Source organism: Cibotium barometz, chromosome 3, assembly GCF_041138505.1.
Source record: "Cibotium barometz isolate CiBa-2024 chromosome 3, ASM4113850v1, whole genome shotgun sequence".
NCBI classification, from domain to species: domain Eukaryota; kingdom Viridiplantae; phylum Streptophyta; class Polypodiopsida; order Cyatheales; family Cibotiaceae; genus Cibotium; species Cibotium barometz.
This window is the reverse complement of record NC_141048.1, coordinates 15351607-15372611: the sequence shown is the minus strand read 5'-3', so window position 1 is coordinate 15372611 and position 21005 is coordinate 15351607. Positions and strand designations below refer to the sequence as shown.

Genomic DNA, 21005 nt, shown 5'->3' with positions numbered 1-21005 from the left:
CCGCTTCTCTGACTAGCAACGAAAGCTTGATCTGCGACACGCATAATATTCCTGTTTTGCCTTGACTGGTCTTCTTGCAGCAAAACAGAAACTAACTCCTCAAATGATAAGGCATTGGGATTGCCTTTCATCATCAAGCGAAGAGTGGAAGCAAAACCCTGATAAGAATCTGGTAGACCATTCAAAACAGTCTGCACAAGTGAACTGTCTGACAGGATTTCATCTGCAGAAATGAGCTGCTCTTTGAAATCCTTGATCTTTGTCAAAAAGCTATCCATAGAATCACCTTCGTTCATATGCTCACTCTCCAACTGTTTTCGGAGATAAGCAACACGAGCCTCATTTCTTGCCTGATACAATGTGGCAAGTACATCCCAAGCATCCTTAGAAGTCCTGCAGGAGCGAATATGTGGGATAATGGTACGTTTGACAGACAGCGCAATCAAGGCATGAGCCTGCGCATCTCTACCATCCCAACGAATCTGCTCTGCTGAAAGTGGTGGTTCTCGAACAGCTGCTACAGCACTTGTGCCTGCACCATCATCAACAGTACCTGTTTCTGATGTGTTTGCAGCATTCCCAGCCACAATAGGACGTGTATCAATACCCTGCACAATGTTCCATAACCCCTTTGCTACCAATACATGTCGCATCATATATGCCCACAATGGATAGTTGGTGCCATCCAACTTATCCTCAGCAGCCAACATGCGGAATACATCATTGTTGTCAGCCATGGCCAATGATTGTACTACTAGATGTAAATGCTGTCTGTAAGAGGTAAACCTGTATAAAATTGACCTGTGCTATGTAGCACAGCCCAAAACAGACGAATGGGCACCTGTCCTGCAGATTTTAATCTTGACAGAAAATCTGCACAGTAGGACGATTTTGCCTGCGCAGTACTTGGAATGCAAAAACGGAGGGCGAAATGACTTCGGATCAAAATTCTGAAACGAACAAGCCCTACGGGCTCTCCACGGCATATACTAACCTGCAGACGCTCGTGAAACCTCGTTGCAATCGGAGGAGATGAAGCGGCAGGTGCCGGTGATGCTGCCCGGGAGGAGGAAGCCTGCTCTGATACCAATTGTTGGAATTAGGGTTGCAGGAATGCACACACAACTTCAAGAAGATGAGGAAGCTTGAGCACAACACTGTAGTGTATTATGAGTGCCAAAAATGAAAGATAACCAACCCTAAAAGATAATGGGCGTATATACAATGCACGGGGGAAAAAACCTCCTAGTGAGGGAAAAAGTGCCCCGGCGGTCCTAAGTGTGTTCACACACATCACTACTATAATATGGTAACAGACACGTGAATTGTGAGATGTGAGCCTAGAAACGTGAACCTATGGACATGTGGGGGGTCGTGAGTCATGAGCTTGGACACGTGATATTATCTAAAACTATTTGGGGAAACTTAAACCATAAACACTAGGGACCTTTGATGCGAACCCGATATAGACTAGTTGTTGGAAACGATAATACAGTCAACTGCAACACATCAAATCACACCTCCTCAAACCCACCAAGACTTTGGTCTTAGCAAACAATTAGCACACTCTCACAACATAGTTCTCCCGAATTAAGAAGGCTACACCCCTTTCCGATCCACCTCAAGTGAGGATCCTTGGGAAGAAATGAGCCAATGTAACATAAACGTGAGTGAAGGACTAGTGGAACACCTAGAAACAGGAGCCACCATAGTCCTGTGAACTCCAGATCGCCAATTGGCTTTGTAAACAACACCTTGAATTTTATGACAAAGGCATTTAACTGCATCCCATACCTTGAACCAGAGGGTCTTTCACAACCACCTCCTTATGTTCCATTGCCACGTGAACATGCCGAAGACATATTGAGGATGGCGCACTTGAAATGGAAACCCACTTAAAAAGGAAAGCTCTTCGAGGTCTTGAGACACACTTTCATAGTGGGATTCTCACCTAGTGGAGCTCTATGGAGCCCTATTTTAGAGATATATAACCTCAAGCGGGAGCATCAGCCACATCGATGTGACGAGGCTTAACTTGCTTAGTGTACAAGGGGGCCCTATTCATACAATCCCACTTAATGCTATCAGAAGGATCCACACCAAGTCGAGGGAAGTTGCCAAGGAGACATCCAAGGCAACAAAGAAGAAGAAAGCTCAAGTTTTGACTCAAAGCCAACAGCCCAAGGGCTAGAGGCGCAAGTCCCAAAGGCGACATCAGCCCCTAAAAAGGCAAATGAACCAGATCTAGAGCTCCAAAAGAAGAAGAATCGAACCTAGAGGTTTAGAAGAAGAAGGCTGCATCAACTCCTAAAAAGGTTGATGAACCGGACCTAGAGATCTAGAAGAAGAAGAAGAAAGACCTCCAAGAGCTTGCAAAAATGCAACACATGATCATTTATCAAGGGAAATCACGTTGTGACCATTGAAAGTGGTTTGGACGATAAGCTGCCTCCCTTGCAAAGACTCAACAAGCGATCTCCCACACTCAAATACACTCTTCCCAAGGAGAAGAAACTGATTAACTACAAAAACCTTCTAAATAAACTCAAAGAGTACCCCAATCCCCTGTTAGAGAAAGAGACATGTCCAAGAGATTGTTTCTCCAACCCCATGTTAGAGAAAGAGAGAATGAAAAAATAAGCCCAAGAGCTTGTGAGGAAGGTGAAAGTTGACTAGAGCCAGTACTTGAGGAAGCGGTCACTCAAGTATGAACCTTTGACTATACTTGAGCTGATCCAATCATAGAACCAATAAGGGAACCTCTCTTCCAGCCAAGGCCGAGACCATAACCATTCTCAAGAGGCCGTGAAAAGATCCACTTCTAGAGCCTCTTCCTCTAGAACCAATATGACCATATTCTTCATTGCTAGATGTAATGGAGGGATTAGTTTGAGATGAAAGTTGACCTTCCATGGGTTATTATGATCACCATAATATTTTCTCCAATGTGATAGGTAACAAGTTCATTTCAACCCCATCCAAGGCACCACCTTCTAGGAAAGGATCAATGCACATCCCCTAGACTTTGGTAGGTTCTAGCCCACCTATGAGTGAGTATGAACTAAGTGACTGTGAATATTCCATAAGGGGTATAATAGGCCTCACAACCTTCTTATCCTCAAAAGTCCGAGTCCTAACGATAAGTTATCTTTTACAAGAAAATTCAACTTTGGAGAGACTTATCTGATTGGATGAATGGGAATTTAAGAGCCCACATAGTTGAACCTAAACCTGAACCTAAAGAAGAGGAGGATGAGTAGTGCCATAGTGAGTATTCTCCCTCCATATCCAATACAAAAGGACATCCAAAAGTGCCCATGAACAAGTCGGGACACTACTTTGAAAGCGATGAGATGAATGCTATTTTACCTGTCATTTATAAAGGAACGATGGTCTCTGTAATCTTAGATGGTGGTGCTGGTGTAAGTATAATCACCAAGGATTGTTGGGAGGCTTGGGGAAGCCCACCATTCATAGGCACAAGCTTCGTGATTAAGCTTGCTGATGGGAACACAACTAAACCTTAGGTGCTAGTGCCAATATAATCACCAAGGATTGTTGGGAGGCTTGGAAAAGGCCACCACTCATAGGCACAAGCCTCGTGGTGGTCAAGCTTGATGAGATGACTACAACTAAACCTTTGGGCATCCTTCACGATGGAAATATCAAGTCCTTTGGATTAAGTCTCCACCACACATTTATGGTGATGGATTTTTAGAGAAGAGGGTCATACATAATGATCCTTGGAATGCCTTACATGTGAGAGATGCAAGGCTAGTTCATGATTGGGAAACCAATCACATCTATATACACAAAGGCAACCAATCCTTCAAGATAAACTTGAAAACATGGAAGACTTATTCTATGGGGTGAAGCATTCTTGCCAACGAGTTAGTTCAATCATTTGATATTTGTGAGCATCCAACAATGCAAAAGCTCACACCACATCAATTGACATTTGTAAAGCGTGTAACAAGATATAGGATGGTGAAGATGAGGACCAAGAATATGAGCCTCTCTTGGAGCCTGCTGATAGAGGACTAGATTCACCTTCTTGTTGTTGCAACCATGGACACTATTACACAAAAGCTTGGGACAAGGTTTGCACGATTAGACGATGCTGAAATCACATCCTTGTTTGTGCTTGATGCATTTGAGATAAGACCAGTAGTGGAATCTGCTCGCCTTGAGTTGGAGTTTCCCAAGGAAGACCACCTAGCTATGTGGCTAGCCTTGGTTAACACCAAGGCTAGCCGCAATGTGTTGTCTTGGGAGACAAGGACCTTGTTAGGCCACCCATGCCTAAAGCCTTCTAATGCAACTGTAATTGCATAACTCCTAATCTATGATTGTTGTGGTGGCTATTTTGAAGCGATATTTCTTATTAGATCTAAACATACATCGCGCAAGTTTTATGTGACCCCGCATCGTACATTGGAAGAGAGCATCATCCTCGGGAGGGGATGAATCACAGACACCATGGATTGCATCGTCAAAGCTAGAGAAGATACCATATCCTTTGTGGACGAGGGCATCTCAAACCTATCAACATCCCAAGCCTCATCCTCCACTTACAAACCACCATCTCAGGTAACCACTAACACTAAACAACCCTCTTGCCTTGTCGCATGTCGACCACCTCCTTAAATCATCTAACCTCACTGGCAAAGACGAAGACCACCTTCCTCCCTGACCTCAACCTCAACAACCCTTCAAGAAGGTCTCACCAAGAAAGAGTACTTTGGCTAGCCAAGGAAAGTACGATGCTCCACCATTTCCAACCATGAGCGAAGATCTACCAAAGTGGGAATTCTGAGTATAAATTTTTACACATGGAAGGACTTGACCAACCACCATTTGGCCTACAACTTGACAATGAGCAAAGATTTGCCAAGCTAGAATCCCAAAGCCCAACCGTGAGCAAAGATCTGCCCACAAACAGGAACCCTAAGCAACAATTTTTTACCCAAACTCCGAGTCTTGTTGGATCCCCCATCAAGCTGCTTGAGGGCTTCTACAAAGGGAACCCATCTATCTGCTTGAGGGCTTCTACAAAGGGAACCCATCTATCTGGGTTCCAAAAACCTCACTATCTACACAAACTCAAAAGCCAAATACATAGATCAGAGATTAAGGGATTTAGAGTTCTCCTCCCTGTGTGTACATTCTTGAGTCTTTTTATGCAGATGTAGATTTTCATGAAAGGTAGTGGATGTTTCGAGGTCTTGGGTTACCCCTAGTGCTTGACAAAGTGTGGCTTTGGCTTTCAAGCATGTTTATGACTTGTATCACAAGGTGGCCTTGAATAGGAGACATGAATAAATTGATAGAGAGAGCAATCAGATGTAGGTTATTAGCATTGCAGAAGGAACATGAAAAGTAGCATGATGCACATACACTTTATGCATTGTTAGGGCTGAGTTGAGACACTCTTTGGAGCAGTGTACGAAGTATTGCTATCATGCCCATGGGTCCTTTTGGATCTAGATGGGAGGTAGATGCAACAAATGTTGCTTTTCTATACATGGTCCATCTCATAGCAGAGAAAGTTTCAAATAGTTGTAGGACACTTTTAGTGTGCTCCACTCAGAGCCTAATATGGTAAGGAGACCACCTTTAAAGCAAAAATGAAGAGATAAAAAGTGGAAAAGGCAAAGACAACTAGTTTAACCACAAAAAGGCTCCATAAATAAAACCAAAGCTTTGTCCTCTTGAATGTATTTATCAACCCAAGCAAGTAAAATAAATATGTAGAGTAGACAAAAGATCTTATAAAATAGCATCATGTTTTCTCTCTTTTTTCTCAAGAGAAGCTAAGGCTTGACTCAAATCATCCTCTCCCAACCATGAACTAATTGAATGAAATAATTGATTAGAATCATGTACACTATCATCAATTCTTGCTTCCTCTTGTCCTTGAGTCTTTCATTGAAGAATTTTATATTTGTGAGTATATCTAGCATAGTATGAAGAAGCCAAATTTCCTTATAACCTTTACCTATGAAGAAGCTAAATTTCCTTATAACCTTTATTTATGAAGAAGCTGAATTTCCTTATAACCTTTACCTACGAAGAAGTGTATGCCATGTTTGAAAAATGGTGTTGCTTTTTTTTGAAGATTTTCAAAAGGCCTTTAGTTGTGTTTAGAGCAAGAATGTTTTCCATATGCTTTTTCGAATATTTTTAAAAGGCTTTAGTTATGTTTAGAGCAATAATGGTGTTGCTTTTTTGAAGATTTTCAAAAGGCCTTTAGTTGTGTTTAGAGCAAGAATGTTTTCCAAATGCTCCAACCTTTTAGTTTCTGACTTGATACGATTTTAAGATTTGGGTGATTGTGGCATTGTATGAACATGTCACACGTGTGTAAGATGTCCAAGTGGCAGCTACAAATATTTAGGAGCACCATTGGTGTCAAGGTAGGTTGTTCTCCTCATAGTTTCCTTCTTTTTGTGAGGTCTAGATCTCCTCATACACGCACCTCTTTCCTTGAGCCTGCTTCCTCCCAGCCAAGTAGGGTTGAAATTTGAAGGCCTACTACTCTATTGAAATAGCAATGTGTGGGTGCAACAAGTGTAGAGCAAGGGGGAGAGCATGCACATTAGAAAGGAAATAGAAAGACTAAGGGTCCTAGATCAAAGGTTGATTTGTATGGTTACTTGTAAAAGGTAAAGTCAATGGAAAGCACAAGGTGGCACATGGAGAGCACAAGGTGGCACATAGTGTAAGCATTAATGGACACATGGATGGCATAAGGGTGCACATAGCTTGTAATTTGGGAGCTCCATGAGAGCTATAAAAGGATGTGCTTGGATCAATTTTAACTTAAGATGATTATTATGTTTTTTCTTTCTTTGTGTTGACCCATTGTTAATACATCATTTTTTAAGGCTTCTAGTTGAAGGATGTACTGGATTAATTCTAATGTAAGATGATTATTGTGTTTTTCTTGCTTTGTGTTAATCCATTATTAATACAACATTTTTTACACCTTCTAGTTCTCCTAATCACTTGACTATGAGGCTAATAAGTTTTGATCCTCCATAACCTAATCTAGATCCATGTTTTCCAACATGGTATCAAAGACATAGTGGTTAGGTTATAAGTGTTGGTGATTAGCCAAGTGATTAGTGTTTAATTAGGATTAGAGCTTCCTCTTTTTTGGGATTTAGCCTAAGAAAATTTGTTTAGCTTAGTGATTTCATGCAATTCATCGCTCTCCTCACCACCACCATCATCTTGGTCTCCTAGCCTAAAGATTGTGTCCACATGATACCCCAAATCTTCGTCATCAACTCCACTATCTTCTTGGTCATCGTCTTCTTCATCAAACTCCAGTCTCTCATTGTCCTCCACATCCACCTTGTGAAGGTACTGTAGGTGACATAATGAGAGAGAAGACCTTGGGTCTATACTTTTGGCCCCCACAGTTGATGATACATTTAGATAGGTACTGTAGGTGACATAATGAGAGAGAAGACCTTGGGTCTATACTTTTGGCCCCCACAGTTGATGATACATTTAGATAGGTACTCTAACCTTCAATTTGAAGGCCATAAATTGAGTTGACCTTCAAAATCTATATGTTTATGTGTAAAATTTAGAGTTTCAAAATAGTGGCCTTATTTTGAAATCCTATTTTCTAAGAGGCATTCTCTAGAAAGTTTGAAGGGCATTGATGCCATTTGAAGGCTTCAAATTTCAACACTACAGCCAACCCTCCTCATACCTTGAATGAGGTCTAGAGCCAACCCTCCTCGTACATTGGACGAGGTCTAGAGACAACCCTTCTCGTATGTTTCCCATACGATGAGGTCTAGAGATCCTTATACATTCTACCTCTTTCCTCTAGCCAGGTTCCTCTAGTTAGCCCTCCTTCCATTGCTTCCTCCCACCACTCTCACCTCCCTCTTCCTCTTGCTGCTTGCCCCCTCTTCTTGTTGTGCAGCATCCTTGTAAGAAACTGCTAAGGCTACCATTACTTGGCCAAATAGGGTTCATAGGTTCAAGAGAACCTAATATCCCATATGGGGAGTTTATTTTGGTGCCTATAAAAGACCATCGATTAATGGAGAGTACAACTCTTTCTACTATTTTGCGACTTTCTTGTCTGCATCAAGCTCGTCTCTTTTGTGTTAACAATCATTAACTTAATCTTGTACTTAATCACCATGCTTAATCCATAATTTTTCTAGCCTAATCTATGCTAAAATATATTTTACCAATAAAAAATAGCAAAATTTATTCTAATAGGACATCTTTGATACACTCCTATCTTTGTACAATGTTGCACAACCATATTTGGAGCAAATGAATGCTCAACAAGGTGCTATAAATAAACCCATATCGGTTAAAATATGCTTAAGTTTTAGCTCACAGAGATCAACTTATTGATGAGGCAATTTTGGATATATGAAAGGATATCCATACATACGTCCAAGAGTATACCAAAATGGCTGGTATAAATATTATAGGATAGCAAATTAGCTACTCCTTTGCCTAGCAGGACACGTGCAGGTTCTCATCAGGCATCTTATTCTTTTGTAGATCGTGCTCTCATTGCCAATATATGCAATGAAGAGGAACTCATTTCCTTTGAGGAAGCACAGGAAAATGATCATTGGATGCAGACCATGTAAGATGAGCAACGACTCAATTCTCAAAATGACACTTGGTATTTGGCAGATTTACCTTATGGTGAAAAGGTCATTGGTACGAACTAGATTTATAAGCTTAAGTGTAAAGCTGATAGTAGTGTTGTGACTGCTACAATGTAAGGCTTGTTGCAAAGGGTTATACTCAAGAGAAGGGCACATATTATTTGAAACCTTTGCAAAGGGTTATGCTCAAGAGAAGGGAATACATTATGATGAGACCTTTGTCCCCACATCTTGTATGATAATAACCGATGTATTATTGCATTGGCAGCACATCATGGATAGAATGTACAACAGTTGGATATCAGAAATACCTTCTTAAATGATGATTTGCATGAGGAGGTTTATGTATCTCACCCTCATGGTTTTGTTCAGAAGGGACACAAGTCCAAAGTATACAGGCTAACAAAAGCTTTATATGGCCTTAAGAAGGCTTCTAGAGCATGGTATGAGAAGATAAATGCATACTTGGTTGCAAATGGTTTTTGTAACAGTCCAACTGAGTGTACCCTCTATGAAAAGAGGAATAAAGATTAATTATTAGTCATCATTTCATATGTTGATGACATGCTACTCACAATCCCTAATGAGGAGAAGATTTCAGCCTTCAAGGCTAAATTACTTGTGTCATTTGAGATGACAGACGAATTACATGTGTCATTTGAATTTCAACCTTCAAGGCTGAATTACATCGTCATTTGAGATGACAAATTTAGGCTCATTGCATTATTATTTGGACATACCATTTATACAATGTTCTGATGGTATTGTGATATTGCAGTCAAAGTATATACATATACTGCTTATACGGTTTGGTCTAAAGACTATAAGCATGTTGCTACACCAATAGAGGTAGCTTCTAGAATCCGTCTCCAAGATGCACATGAATCAATAGAGACAGGTGCTAGACTACTCAATGTCTAAGATGCAGGTGAACCATTTGATGCATCACTTTATCAGTAGACTATTAGTGGGTGCCTCATCTATCTATGCAATAATACGAGGCTAGACATTCAATTTGGGGTCTCCCAATTGAGCATGTTTATGTTGTAAAAGAATACAATGTGCGGTGTATACAAGAGAGAACACTCACAAAGTAGGATCTTTCACAATACAAAACTTTAAAACTCAAATTACACAACAACAAAGATAGAGAAGAATATTGTATTATTGAAGTGATACAATAGATGGCAAATCCCCACACCCATGTGCTCTTGTGAAGGGAGCTTGACCCTACTACAACATAGGGTATATGCTAGTAGAAGCTAGGGAGTAAACTCACAGTGATGAATGATGAACCGTGTGGAAAAGGGGCTAGCCATGTATCCATATAGACCTATATACGCGGGGTGGCCCTATGACATGACTGCGTAGATCCGCGATCATAGTCGATTCCATTGTTTATGGTGTAGACTCGGCACATAAAGATGTACTAGAAACTGCATATAGTAGTTATCCCTGATCCCACGGCCATCTGGGATCATCGTAGGCCCTGTTTGGGCCTCGCCATGTTAGGACATGGTATCGAAGAGTAAAGTCTACCTACTCCATGTGTGGACCATTATGAGATAATGGTCTAGTGTAGCATGTAGCCTATTTAGAATTATGCCAAATCTAATCCAAGCCATCTCTAAACCATTTGAAGGTGTCATCACATGCCATCTTTCTGTATGAATACGAGGATGCCAAACGCTTGGGCTGCTCAATCATGGCTACTACTCATAATAGGGGTTCTATAAACATGAGCTAGCCGGTGCCTAGACAATACAATATGAGGGTGGAGCATTGATATCCAACACCCCCTCTCAATTTCTACCGAAAGGTAAACTATCTCTGTGGTCCGATGCCAATTTGATGAAGATGTCACTCCTTTTGATCCCTACTAAGAGCCTTTGTGAAGATGTCTGCGCACAGTTCTTTGTCGTCAGGTAGTAAATCATCTCGACCTCCCTGACCATGATGAGCTCATGCACAAAGTGATAACAAATCTCAATGTGTTTCATGCAAGCATGAAACATAGGATTCCAACATACAACTCTAGTTGTCACATTACAACATTGTAGGCTACTTTTGCACCACTCCCATATCCTATAGAATCCTCCTTAGCTACAATGCCTCATATGATGCAAAGCATACAACTTTGTACTTAGCCTCTATCAATGAGAGTAACTGTGGGTTGTTTCTTACCAATCCAAGAAATGCATCCCAAACTAAGAGAAAATCAATACCCAGTTATTTGAGCACTTGGTGTCCTAGTCACCCACCCAATCTAAGTCACAAAAGCCACTAAGGGTCTTGGCCACCGCGACATAGTGATGTCTGAGTATCTTGGATGTATCATAACACCCGCATACCTGCTTTTCCAATGATTGTCTTGGGGCTTGTTGTGGAGAACTTGCTCAAAACACCAACATCAAAACTGATGTTTGGTCTAGTATTACACAAGAAGATAAGGCCACTAACTAGTTTCCTCTATAAGGTCTCATCCACAAGGTCTGAGGTGTCTTTGTAGACAACTTTAAATCAACCTCCATTGGTTACCAACTGCCTTGCATTTAGTCATGCCAGATGCCTTGAGTATCTCACCTGCATATTTCTACTGTGACAATATTATATGGCTTCTGCTAGACCTCAATCCCCAAACAATAATGCATGAGCCCAAGTCTGTCATCTCAGACTCCGCATTAAGCCTCTGTTGTGTTTGAGAGATCGTTTTCTAGTCATCCTCTATTAAGATGAGGTCATCTACATAGAGAACTATGACGATATACTTCCCCTTCTCATAAAAGACATACAAATTTGCATGCGAAGGGTTACGTAAGATACCAATACTCAGAAAGTAAGCATCAATCCTCTGGTACCATGCTTGTTGGGCATGTTTCATTCCATAAAGTGCCTTCTAACCTATAAACTTTACTTTCAAAACTGGAATTGGAAACCATGAACCTAGATGGCTATTCCACGTATACCTCCTCCTTGAAATTCCCATTGAGGAAATAATATGTTACATCCATTTAGAGAATAGGCCATTCCTCTTATGCTGCCAATACAAGAAGGGTGCAGATTGTGGTTAACCTAGTTGTAAGAGCAAAAGTTTCCTGAAAGTCAAAATCATCAACTTGTGCAAAGCCTTTGGTGAGACAAGCCGTGTCTTGTACTTTTCCAAAGCACCATCAAATCTATATTTTGCTTTGTAAACCCACTTAGTGCCAATTACCTTACACCTTGGAGGACGATCTATGAGGTCCCAAGTGTGCTTAATGACAAGAAGACTGCTTAATTGTGGCAAGAACCTACCTGAATCCTTTTGGGCTAAGGCAGTTAACACGGTTGTGTACATTCTTAATAGGAATGCAAGAAAGGTCGTAAAAGGACTCAATTTTTGGGTGTGAATGTTATGTGCATGTTCTAGATGCTTAGAGAACCAAATTGGATGCCAAAAGCAAAAAATGCATCTTCTTGGGGTTATAGCATGGAGTCAAAGGGGGATATTGGCTTAGGCAAAAAAGATCATAATGAGCTGTGATGTGGTATTCCAAGAACAACCATGCTGGATGTAAGAGGAGCTTCCTTCTTCTTTATCATGCAACAAGGAAATTACCAAAGCAACACAACCTCCACATGGCTTCCTTGCATTCTGATGGAGGGTAGCGTGCCCCATTTCCTGTGGACATGGACTTCGAAGATGAAGAAAAAGAGCATGATGAGCCACAAAAAGGTAAGCCATTCCCTAAGTTTTATAGGCAACTTTTGGATGGAGCTCAAGATGTTCATAGATCCAGAAAGTTGAAGGAGCAAAATAGGATCCTTAAACTTTTCAAAAGCTCGATACTTTTTCTTAAGAAAATACACCCAAATCTGCCTATTGTAATCATCTATTATGTGAAAAACTAGGAAGAACCTCCAAGTGCAATTGTACTTATCTTTCCAAAGAGATCAACATTTAGCATCGAATGGTGGTGAACAACGTCTTGCGGAAGATATCATTTCTCTAAGGGACTGCTAGACATCAATTAGGAAAGTTTTGTACCGAGCCGAAGCTTTGATACCATGTAAGAGAATACAATGTGCAGTGTATACAAGAGAACACTCACAAGAAGTAGGTACCTTCATAGCACAAAACTTTAAAACTTGAATTGCACAACAATAGAGATAGAGAAGAATACTGTATTATTTAAGTGATACAATAGATGAAAATTCCCCACGCTCGTGTGCTCTTGTGAAGGGAGCTTCGATGTTGCTGATCTGGAACCACTAAGATAGAGATTGTATGCTAGTAGAAGCTAGGGAGTAAATTCACAATGATGACTAATGAACTATGTGGAGAAGAGGCTGGCCATGTATCTATATAGGCATGTATACGTGGGGTGACCTTGATATGACTGCGTAGTTTCGCGGTCATAGTCGATGCCATCATCCATGGTGTAAACTCAACGTATAAAGATGTACTAGAAACTACGTAGCAGTTACTCCACCTCCCATGGCCATCTGCACTTATCTTAGGCCTGTTTACGTCCCACAATGATAAGACAAGGCATCCAAAAGTAAAGTCTATCTACTCCATGTGTGGACTGTTATGAGATAACGGTCTAGTGTAGAATTTAGCCTATTTGGCACTGTGCCAAATCTCTAATCCAAGCTATCTCTAAACCATCTGGCCTCATAGGCTACCTTCTCGTGTGAATACGGGGATCCAAACGCTCAAATTGCTCAACCATGGCTACTCCTCATAATGGGGACCATACAAACATTAGCTAGCCAGTGCCTGGACAATATAATATGAGGGTGAACCATTGATATACAATATATGCACAATCCCAGAAGTAAGCATTAGCAGACTGCCAAGCGAGTATTCCGTGATATACTTACAAGGCACTCAATCCCTTAAACAATTCTATATGCTACTCCACACCAAGTGGGGAGAAGTCAGTGGAAGCTACTTGATTCTCCAAGAGCTTGACGACTTTTGTGGCCTTCCTCTTCTTGGTGGGAGTGAGAACTATGTTAGAGGAGGTCTCCGATGTCCCAGCAATAGTTGCCATGGTGAGAAGAGGATGTTGAGGGCTGGAAAGCAAGGAGAAGGCAAGAAAAAATTGGCAAGAGTTTGGCTAGGTGCAGAGGAAATAGTGGAAAATGAGAGGAGGGCCCTTTGTTTTTATAGTATTTTACTTGGGAATGTACGTGTGCATTGGATATGCACATTTGCTCGCCATTCTTGGAAACATGCATATACAGAATGGCGTGCATCGTTCAAAGCCTTCGAATGTGCGTTTTGAGGTGTGAACTGCATGCGCTGATGTGAACGTGTGCCCAAATGTAAATGAGCGTGTGGAGAAGGAAACGTGCATGCGTGAACTGCATGCGCTGATGTGAACGTGTGCCCAGATGTAAACGTGCATGTGGAGAAGGAAACGTGTGTGCGTATCTTGCACTGGTTTTTTTTAAAAAGAATACCTGGGTGGTGGTATTTTAATCACTAGTAATCAAGGTGATGGACCGTACCATGGGTTAGGTTTTCACCCACCATGGCCCCCCCATCTTGAGATGTACCTAGGCCTTCAGTGATTAGAGAACCATTTTATATCAATAGTGGTGGCATCTTTGCGAACTCTCCTTGTTGATTTTTGCTTTCTTCTCATTCCCCAACCCAACTACTTTCCTCGGCTCTTTTTCTGCTTTCTTTGACATTTTTTAATGAGGTTTTTTAACAAGTGCCCTTTTTTATTTGACAAGGGTGAGATACCTATTTTTGGCCCACGCGACAAGGCTTGTAAGGGAGGCCAGTGGTGGTAGGGGATTTTGTGAAGCCGGGTTGTCCATGGCATGAGAGGTGGCGGAGTGCAAGGTATGTTTGGAGATGGTCGTGGGGTGCCATGAATTGGTTAATTTTGTCCTCGACTTTTGTGAGGTTTAAGTTAAGGGTTTCTCCGTGTTGTTGGGAAACCTTGGGTTGCCACTGCCATCGCTCTTTGGTGCTTTTAGTTGTGACTAAAGGGGTTTGGGGTAGCCGTTGGTGGGACCTTAGGGACCCAAGTGCTTTGGTTACCTTCATAATACCCTTGGGCTACTAGAAGCGTGTTAGGCACGCATCATCTTTGTGGAGCGCATTTTCGCAAAGGTCGGTTGGCTCAACGGGGCAGCATAGCCAAAGTGGTCTATTCTTAGCAAAGTAGCCATGGGCCTCCAACAATTCTCTCCCGACGAACTATGTTTTGGTTTGGGTTTGACGTTCAGTGTTCTAGTATGTGGTTTAGTCGGTGGTGTGGCTTGGACTGGCATATGTGGGACCTTTCTCTTGAATACCCAGATTTTTCGTTGCCACTCATAGTAACCTTGTGCTTGGAGCGTTGCTTTTGGTACCCACCACCTAGCACCATTGTCGTGGAAACATTTAGGTTGTTGGAAACCTATCGGTGGGTCGGATTCTACACGATTAGATGCGTTAGTGGAAATAATGTTAGTTGGGTAAGTTTTTAGAGAGGCCACTTGCGTCGGGGGGTACTCGACGACAAAGCTTGATCATGCGTAGGCGAGGCTTTTAGTGGAGCTTGGTTACTCACTCCTAAAGTGAAGGATAGGAGAGGCCTCTTTTTAAGCGGCTTGTCTGGGGTGTGGTGTACCGTTGGATGTTCAATAGGTGCGAGGACTTCTTTGATGGGAGAATGGTTCTGTGGTATTGAAGCTTTATAAGAGCTGGGCTCCTCATCCGTCATAAGGATAGTTACCTGTCTGATAGCTAGTTGCAAGGTAGCGGTTCGAGAGTCTTGGTTTGTTTGGCATCGATTGTGTCCCATCCATCCTTGTCCGAGGAGCACTTCTTCAAGCATGGTACTTGCAGGCATGACATAGCACTTCCCTTCCAAGGGGTTATTTCCAATGTAAAACATAGCAGTGAACAATCCTATGTGTGGGGTTTTAACCGTATCTACTTCTTCAACTCGCGCATTTGTGGGTGTCAACTATGGTGGTTGTAGCGCGCACCAAGTAGCGTGGGACATTAGGTTATGGCTTGCACCCGTGTCGACGAGGGCAAGCTTGTGTTCTAGGCCAGTCTCTATGGTCATGCCTAGCCAGAGTTTGTCAGGTTTTACTTCCTAGTCCTCTCCTAAGTCAACAACATGGGTCATGTTTACCTTGATACCTTTGTCTCCACTCCAACATGGATATTGTCATCTATGATTCTATGACAATAGCACCCAAGCATTGGATTATATAAGGAGAGCACCCAAGCATTGGATAATATAAGGAAAGCACCCAAGCATTGGATGAGATAGATTAGATATCTCCCTCTTCACAAAAACCTAATGTGTAAAGACACTTGGTGTCTTTTCAACTCTACCCAAGAAAACTAGTAACACACGTCCTTGGCTAATGAGCTACTTGAGGAGTGTGATCTTACACATGGCACAAGCTTCATCCATTCCTATGAATGTCTCCTTTTTTCTTTAGTGCATAAATGGACAAAAGTACTTAGAAGGGAGGATCTCCAAAGATCAATTTCTCATCTATGCACTACATTTTGACTTGCTTTATCTTATGTGCAACTTTGGAAGATGACTTGTAGGTATATCTACAAGCTTATGCATGTTAACATGAATAAGACTCACTGATACTATGCAACATACTCACTCATAACGATGTCGGGTTGTTCATACACTTCAACAAACCAACATCTCAAGTAGCAGTTGCCAATAGACAATGGAAATCTTTTTCCTTTCTAGTTTTTTCACCAATTTAGCACCACCTACTAATATAAAGAGCCTATTGGATGCGTTACCATATTGACTGCGTGACTAGTCATTGCACAAAGAGATAAAGTAGGAAAATCAGGTTTGTGCCTTGGAGGTCACAATATTAAGCCCCCATATATCATGTGCAATCGACGGGTAATTGAAAACCCCATATCTACATATTTTTGTGTGTTACATACTCTTTTTGTAAGCTGAGATAGTAAACCCCTAACGTATGTATATTTTATGTAAAATAGAACTCCTAGTAAACTCATATGCTATCTTACATATTTCAAAATGGCTCCCACAAGGGTTTGTGCTAAAAGGATTTGACTGCTGGCAACATGCTTTAGAGAAAAGAGTGACTTTTTTGAAAGCATGTCAACATTTTCTTGGCAATTAATCAAACATGGAAAATTACAAGTGGATGTTTTCATTAGCTAAGAAATCATCTTGTGAAAATCTGGTTCATTGGAAAACCACTTACAAGCATCTTACAACAGCAATGCTTGACTTAAAGGTAACTTAGCTAGAAACATTGGGCATGATGGAGTTGAAGTTTATCCTGAGGTCGCACTGTTGTAGGATTCAGATTGATACCATAAAAGATGGCTAAGTGGAAGAACTCTTCACTAGTTTTGATAATCTTGCAATTCCCTTGCAGCTTTAAAAGGAGTGTCATTGCCACTTGAAGGAAAAAACATCTTTTGTGAACCCTGCAATGAGAAACAATGTAATACTCTTGTACACTCTTCTATTCTGGAGAGATGTCCATCATTCCACATCGCAATTCTGCCATAGGCCTGCCACTTTGGTTGCCCTATGAAGTTGAAGACATTAACAAGTAGTTCTGCGGCATGTACCCAATAGTGTCTCCATAGAAAGACACCTCAACACGATGATTTCAAAAATGATATATGTATTGGGACTCTGAATCCCTCTTAAATAGGCACCTTTGCTTTTGTCAGACATGCTCGTTGTTGGTGGCCTTGCTAGTACACTAGGAAGAAGGAAAAATTACTTGCATGGATGCCCTAGCCTCTACTCTTCAATTGCTGAGGTCTTCTTGCCCTTCTTCTTCTGCCGGTGCTTTAGTTGAGTAAGGCCTGGAGCAGTCACCTTGGTATTACCAATTATAGCCGCTACCAACTCGGGGTCAGTGATTGCTTTCATGAGCTCCTTTTCTCTTGATGTTGCTTCTGGCACGTGGGTGAAGACGTTCATTGCAGTCTTTGCAGCTACACCAGTGAACAAGGAGAAGATTGGGGTTTAAAAATAACCGAGTGTGACAGCCCTCATTAAGTGGTAAACGAAACAAGGATGAACCAACAACTCACTTTTCTGCGTGTCTATGTATGCATGCAAGGAAATGAAGGGATAATTTATACAGAAACAGTCACACCCCTCTGCATGCGTCTGTGGTTCCTGTGTGAGTGTGTGCATGTGTCATATACACCAAAGCGTCTGCTTCTGATTGTGCATGTGTGTGCATGTGCATGGGGTATGTGGGTGGATTGTGCATGTGTGTGTTTAAAAGCCGTGAAGAAATATACCTTTTCCCCTTTTCGCACTCCCTGGTGTTAATTTGACACGATATTTGTATCCTTGTAAAGCATTGTAAGGTCCACAGACAGGGACAGCATAGAGCAGAATGTCGTCAATATACGGCTTTGCTGTCAATAAGTCAAGTTCTGTGAGCTTTTCTTTTTCATCATCGGCCAATTCAAGAACACTTTCCTCAGCAATGCTATCAATCTTTGCCAAATCAGCTGCCTTGTCAAGGGGTTGCCGGAATTCAGGCACTTTCACATCCGCTGGTGCAGAGAGCGGACAGTCTTTTGCTACATGCCCAGACCTTTTACACTTGTAACAAATCTTTGATTGGTCGGCTACTTCTGCAGAAACAACATTAATACATAAGAATTTTCATGTCCATTCACTGGTTTGCAGATGTGAATTGCAGGTGTGAAACAAGTTCTTTTGAGAAGATCAACAAAGCAGCTTCAATAAATTGAAATGACTACAGGTGATGTGTGTCCACGTGCCATGGTGTTTACCAAGAAGCTCACAAAGAAAATTAGGACCTTATAAATGGAAAAAAAAGAGAAAGAAAGAAAGTTAATTAAACGTCTTCAAAAGACCCAGTGGGTCTATGAGACCAAAAGTGATACAAGAGTTCCATGTGGTACTGGGCCATGGAAAAGACTAACAAAACTTAAAAAACACTCATACAAAAAGATAGACTAGCTGTATGTCCATCTCATCATCATCAGCAGCATGAGCATGGTGTGCACTATGATGAGTACATGTACAGAATACATCTCCAAGTCGGTACAAGCAGAGGAGGGCTCATGTGGGTGTGATATCATCATTCTCATCCATCCAGGTGAGTCTATGACTGCCAAAAGACTCGCCAAGTCCATCCTCAGTGGGGAAGTATTTTTGTATCCCTGGAGAATCTCCCCAATCTGGAGCTGCTTTGTGGAGAGCTGTCGTGAACCTAGGGCCCATGGACTTTGAGTGCACTGTAGCTGGTGGGTACGGTCTATGAGATAAAATTGTATCAATGTCTTACAAAAGATGGTTGACTGAATTGAATACGTTTCAGCTACAGGCTCCCTGTACTGCTGCGCACCCCCCCTGCTGCACACCTGAGCGCCTCTTCCTTACAGCTCTCTTGCCCGCCTTTCGCCTTCCCCCCCCCCCCCCCCCCCCCCCCCCCCCTTTTCTGTTCTGCCGCGCACATCCATCTGCCCGCCATTTCCTTCCCCCTTTCCTTCCCAGCCCCTTCCTTGCCTGCCATTCACTCTGTACCGCTGCGCACCTCCTGCTGCCCGCCATTCCCTTCTGCCATCGATCTGCTCCCCTGCATTCCATCTTTTCCCTTGCTCCTTCGCCTGTTCTCTTTTTCTCTCTCCCGCCTATCCTGTTGCCCAGTTTAGCCCCGTCCTCTTCACTGCCCTCTCCTCCGCTTCCTGCTTTCCCCTCCGCCTCCCTCCTCTTTGCTGTCCTTTTCCTCTGCCTTGCTCAAGTACAGATTACTCTTAATCAAGACAAGCTTGTGGCCCTCTTTACCGAAATCGAGAAAGACTCCAAGACGATGCTCATTGGAAAAATCTTTGGCTGTCAGCCCTCACATATCCAGGCCCATGACTGGGTGCTGGCGGCATTGCCTTCCGAGTTAACGCTCCATTTTAAAGATGTAAGGCTACTAGGGAGAGGATTCTCCCAAGTAGACTTTGACGCAGAGGAGGCAGCCTCAGAAGTGCTCAAGGGCAGTCCTTTCCTTTTGGGCCCAAGGAAGATTTTCTTCCTACCTTACACCAGCTACTTCGAGCCTATCGAAGAAGACCAGAGCTGTTACCCTATTACTCTCAGATTCCCAGGTCTTCCTCATGCTTATTGGCCATTGTTTGAGGCAATTGGGGCAGCCTTTGGGCTGGTCCTTCAGGTGCCCAGCATCACTTCTGCTGCCCAGGTAGTCACTACCTTGGCTGATGCTGTTCCCAAGGTTATGATGTTGGCTCGAGATAGTGAGCCCTAGGAGGATTTTGTGCTACTTCCAGGACCTAATGGTCCCTTGAAGCAACGTATGGAGATGTCAAGCAGACTTGACCAGTGCTGGGTCTCTGTCACTAGGTGGGCCACTTTGTGCAAGATTGCCCTAGGGCTAGGGGTCGTAGGAGGCGGTGCAAGCACGCTCCCCAAGTGACACAGCCTAATGCTCCGCCTCAGCCAGCCTTTCGCTAGGAGTGGCGGGTTGTCTCTCATGGCCGCCCTCTGGGTGGGAACACTCAGGTCCAGGATGAGGCCCTTCCCAAAGACAATCTACATAGTGATGATGTCTTGGGTCAGAGTGATGAGTTTGCAAAGTCATCCTCACAAAAGGATGTTGCATCAGGACATAATGACTATGTTGAGTCCTTGCTTGGGTTGGATAATATGCAGGATGCACTTGGTATGGATGCACAGGACACGAAGGTGAGTATAGCCTCAGATTTTTATAAGACCTTGCTCTTTGCAGAGGCCCACTCTTTGGATAGAGATGCCTGGGAGCGCATGCCCATACTTATTACATATGATATGTGTGCCACTTTGGATGCCCCCTTTCGAAGGATGAGGTTTTACATGCTTTGTACATCCTCTCGAACGGCAAATGCCCAGGGGATGATGGTCTCTCTCCATCCTTCTTTTGGCAGTTTTGGGAGTACATTGGTGATGATGTTACTACGGCTCTGCAGTAGATGTGGTGTACTGGTATGATGCCCCCTTTTCTCACGGAGGGTCTTATCCACCTGCTTGGGAGGCCCGTAACTCTGTTAGACAGTGGAGGCCCGTAACTCTGCTTGGGCCTGCTTACAAAATCTTAGCGAAGGCAATGAGTATGAGGCTTCAACTTGTTCTTCAAAGAGTTATTCATGATACATAGAATGGCTTCCTCCAAGGAGTATTTTTGATAGCATCTTTTCATTCTGGGAAGCTATGGAATGGGCTAAATCTAGCCAACAACCCCTTGCCATTCTCTTGTAGACTTTGAAAAAGCTTATGACAGAGTGGATTGGGACTTCTTGGAAGGCATGATGACACGGATGGGTTTCTCCCAACAGTGGATCAGAGGGGT

The 21005-nt window shown here is 42.5% G+C and overlaps 1 protein-coding gene across 2 annotated transcripts in view; it reads right to left on the bottom strand.

Moving 5' to 3' along the window:
- Positions 1 to 16463: 16463 nt before the first annotated feature.
- EMB1441 (zinc knuckle (CCHC-type) family protein) overlaps positions 16464 to 21005 on the bottom strand; it is a 183863-nt gene continuing 179321 nt past the window's right edge. For both annotated transcript variants that reach the window (XM_086773538.1, XM_086773545.1), the window contains 2 exons: positions 17938 to 18279; positions 16464 to 17622 (listed from right to left, as the gene is read on the bottom strand). In XM_086773538.1, coding sequence (XP_086629664.1) covers positions 17426 to 17622; positions 17938 to 18279 — 539 coding nt within the window. In that variant the 3' untranslated portion in view covers positions 16464 to 17425. The remainder of the gene's footprint in view (positions 17623 to 17937; positions 18280 to 21005) is intronic.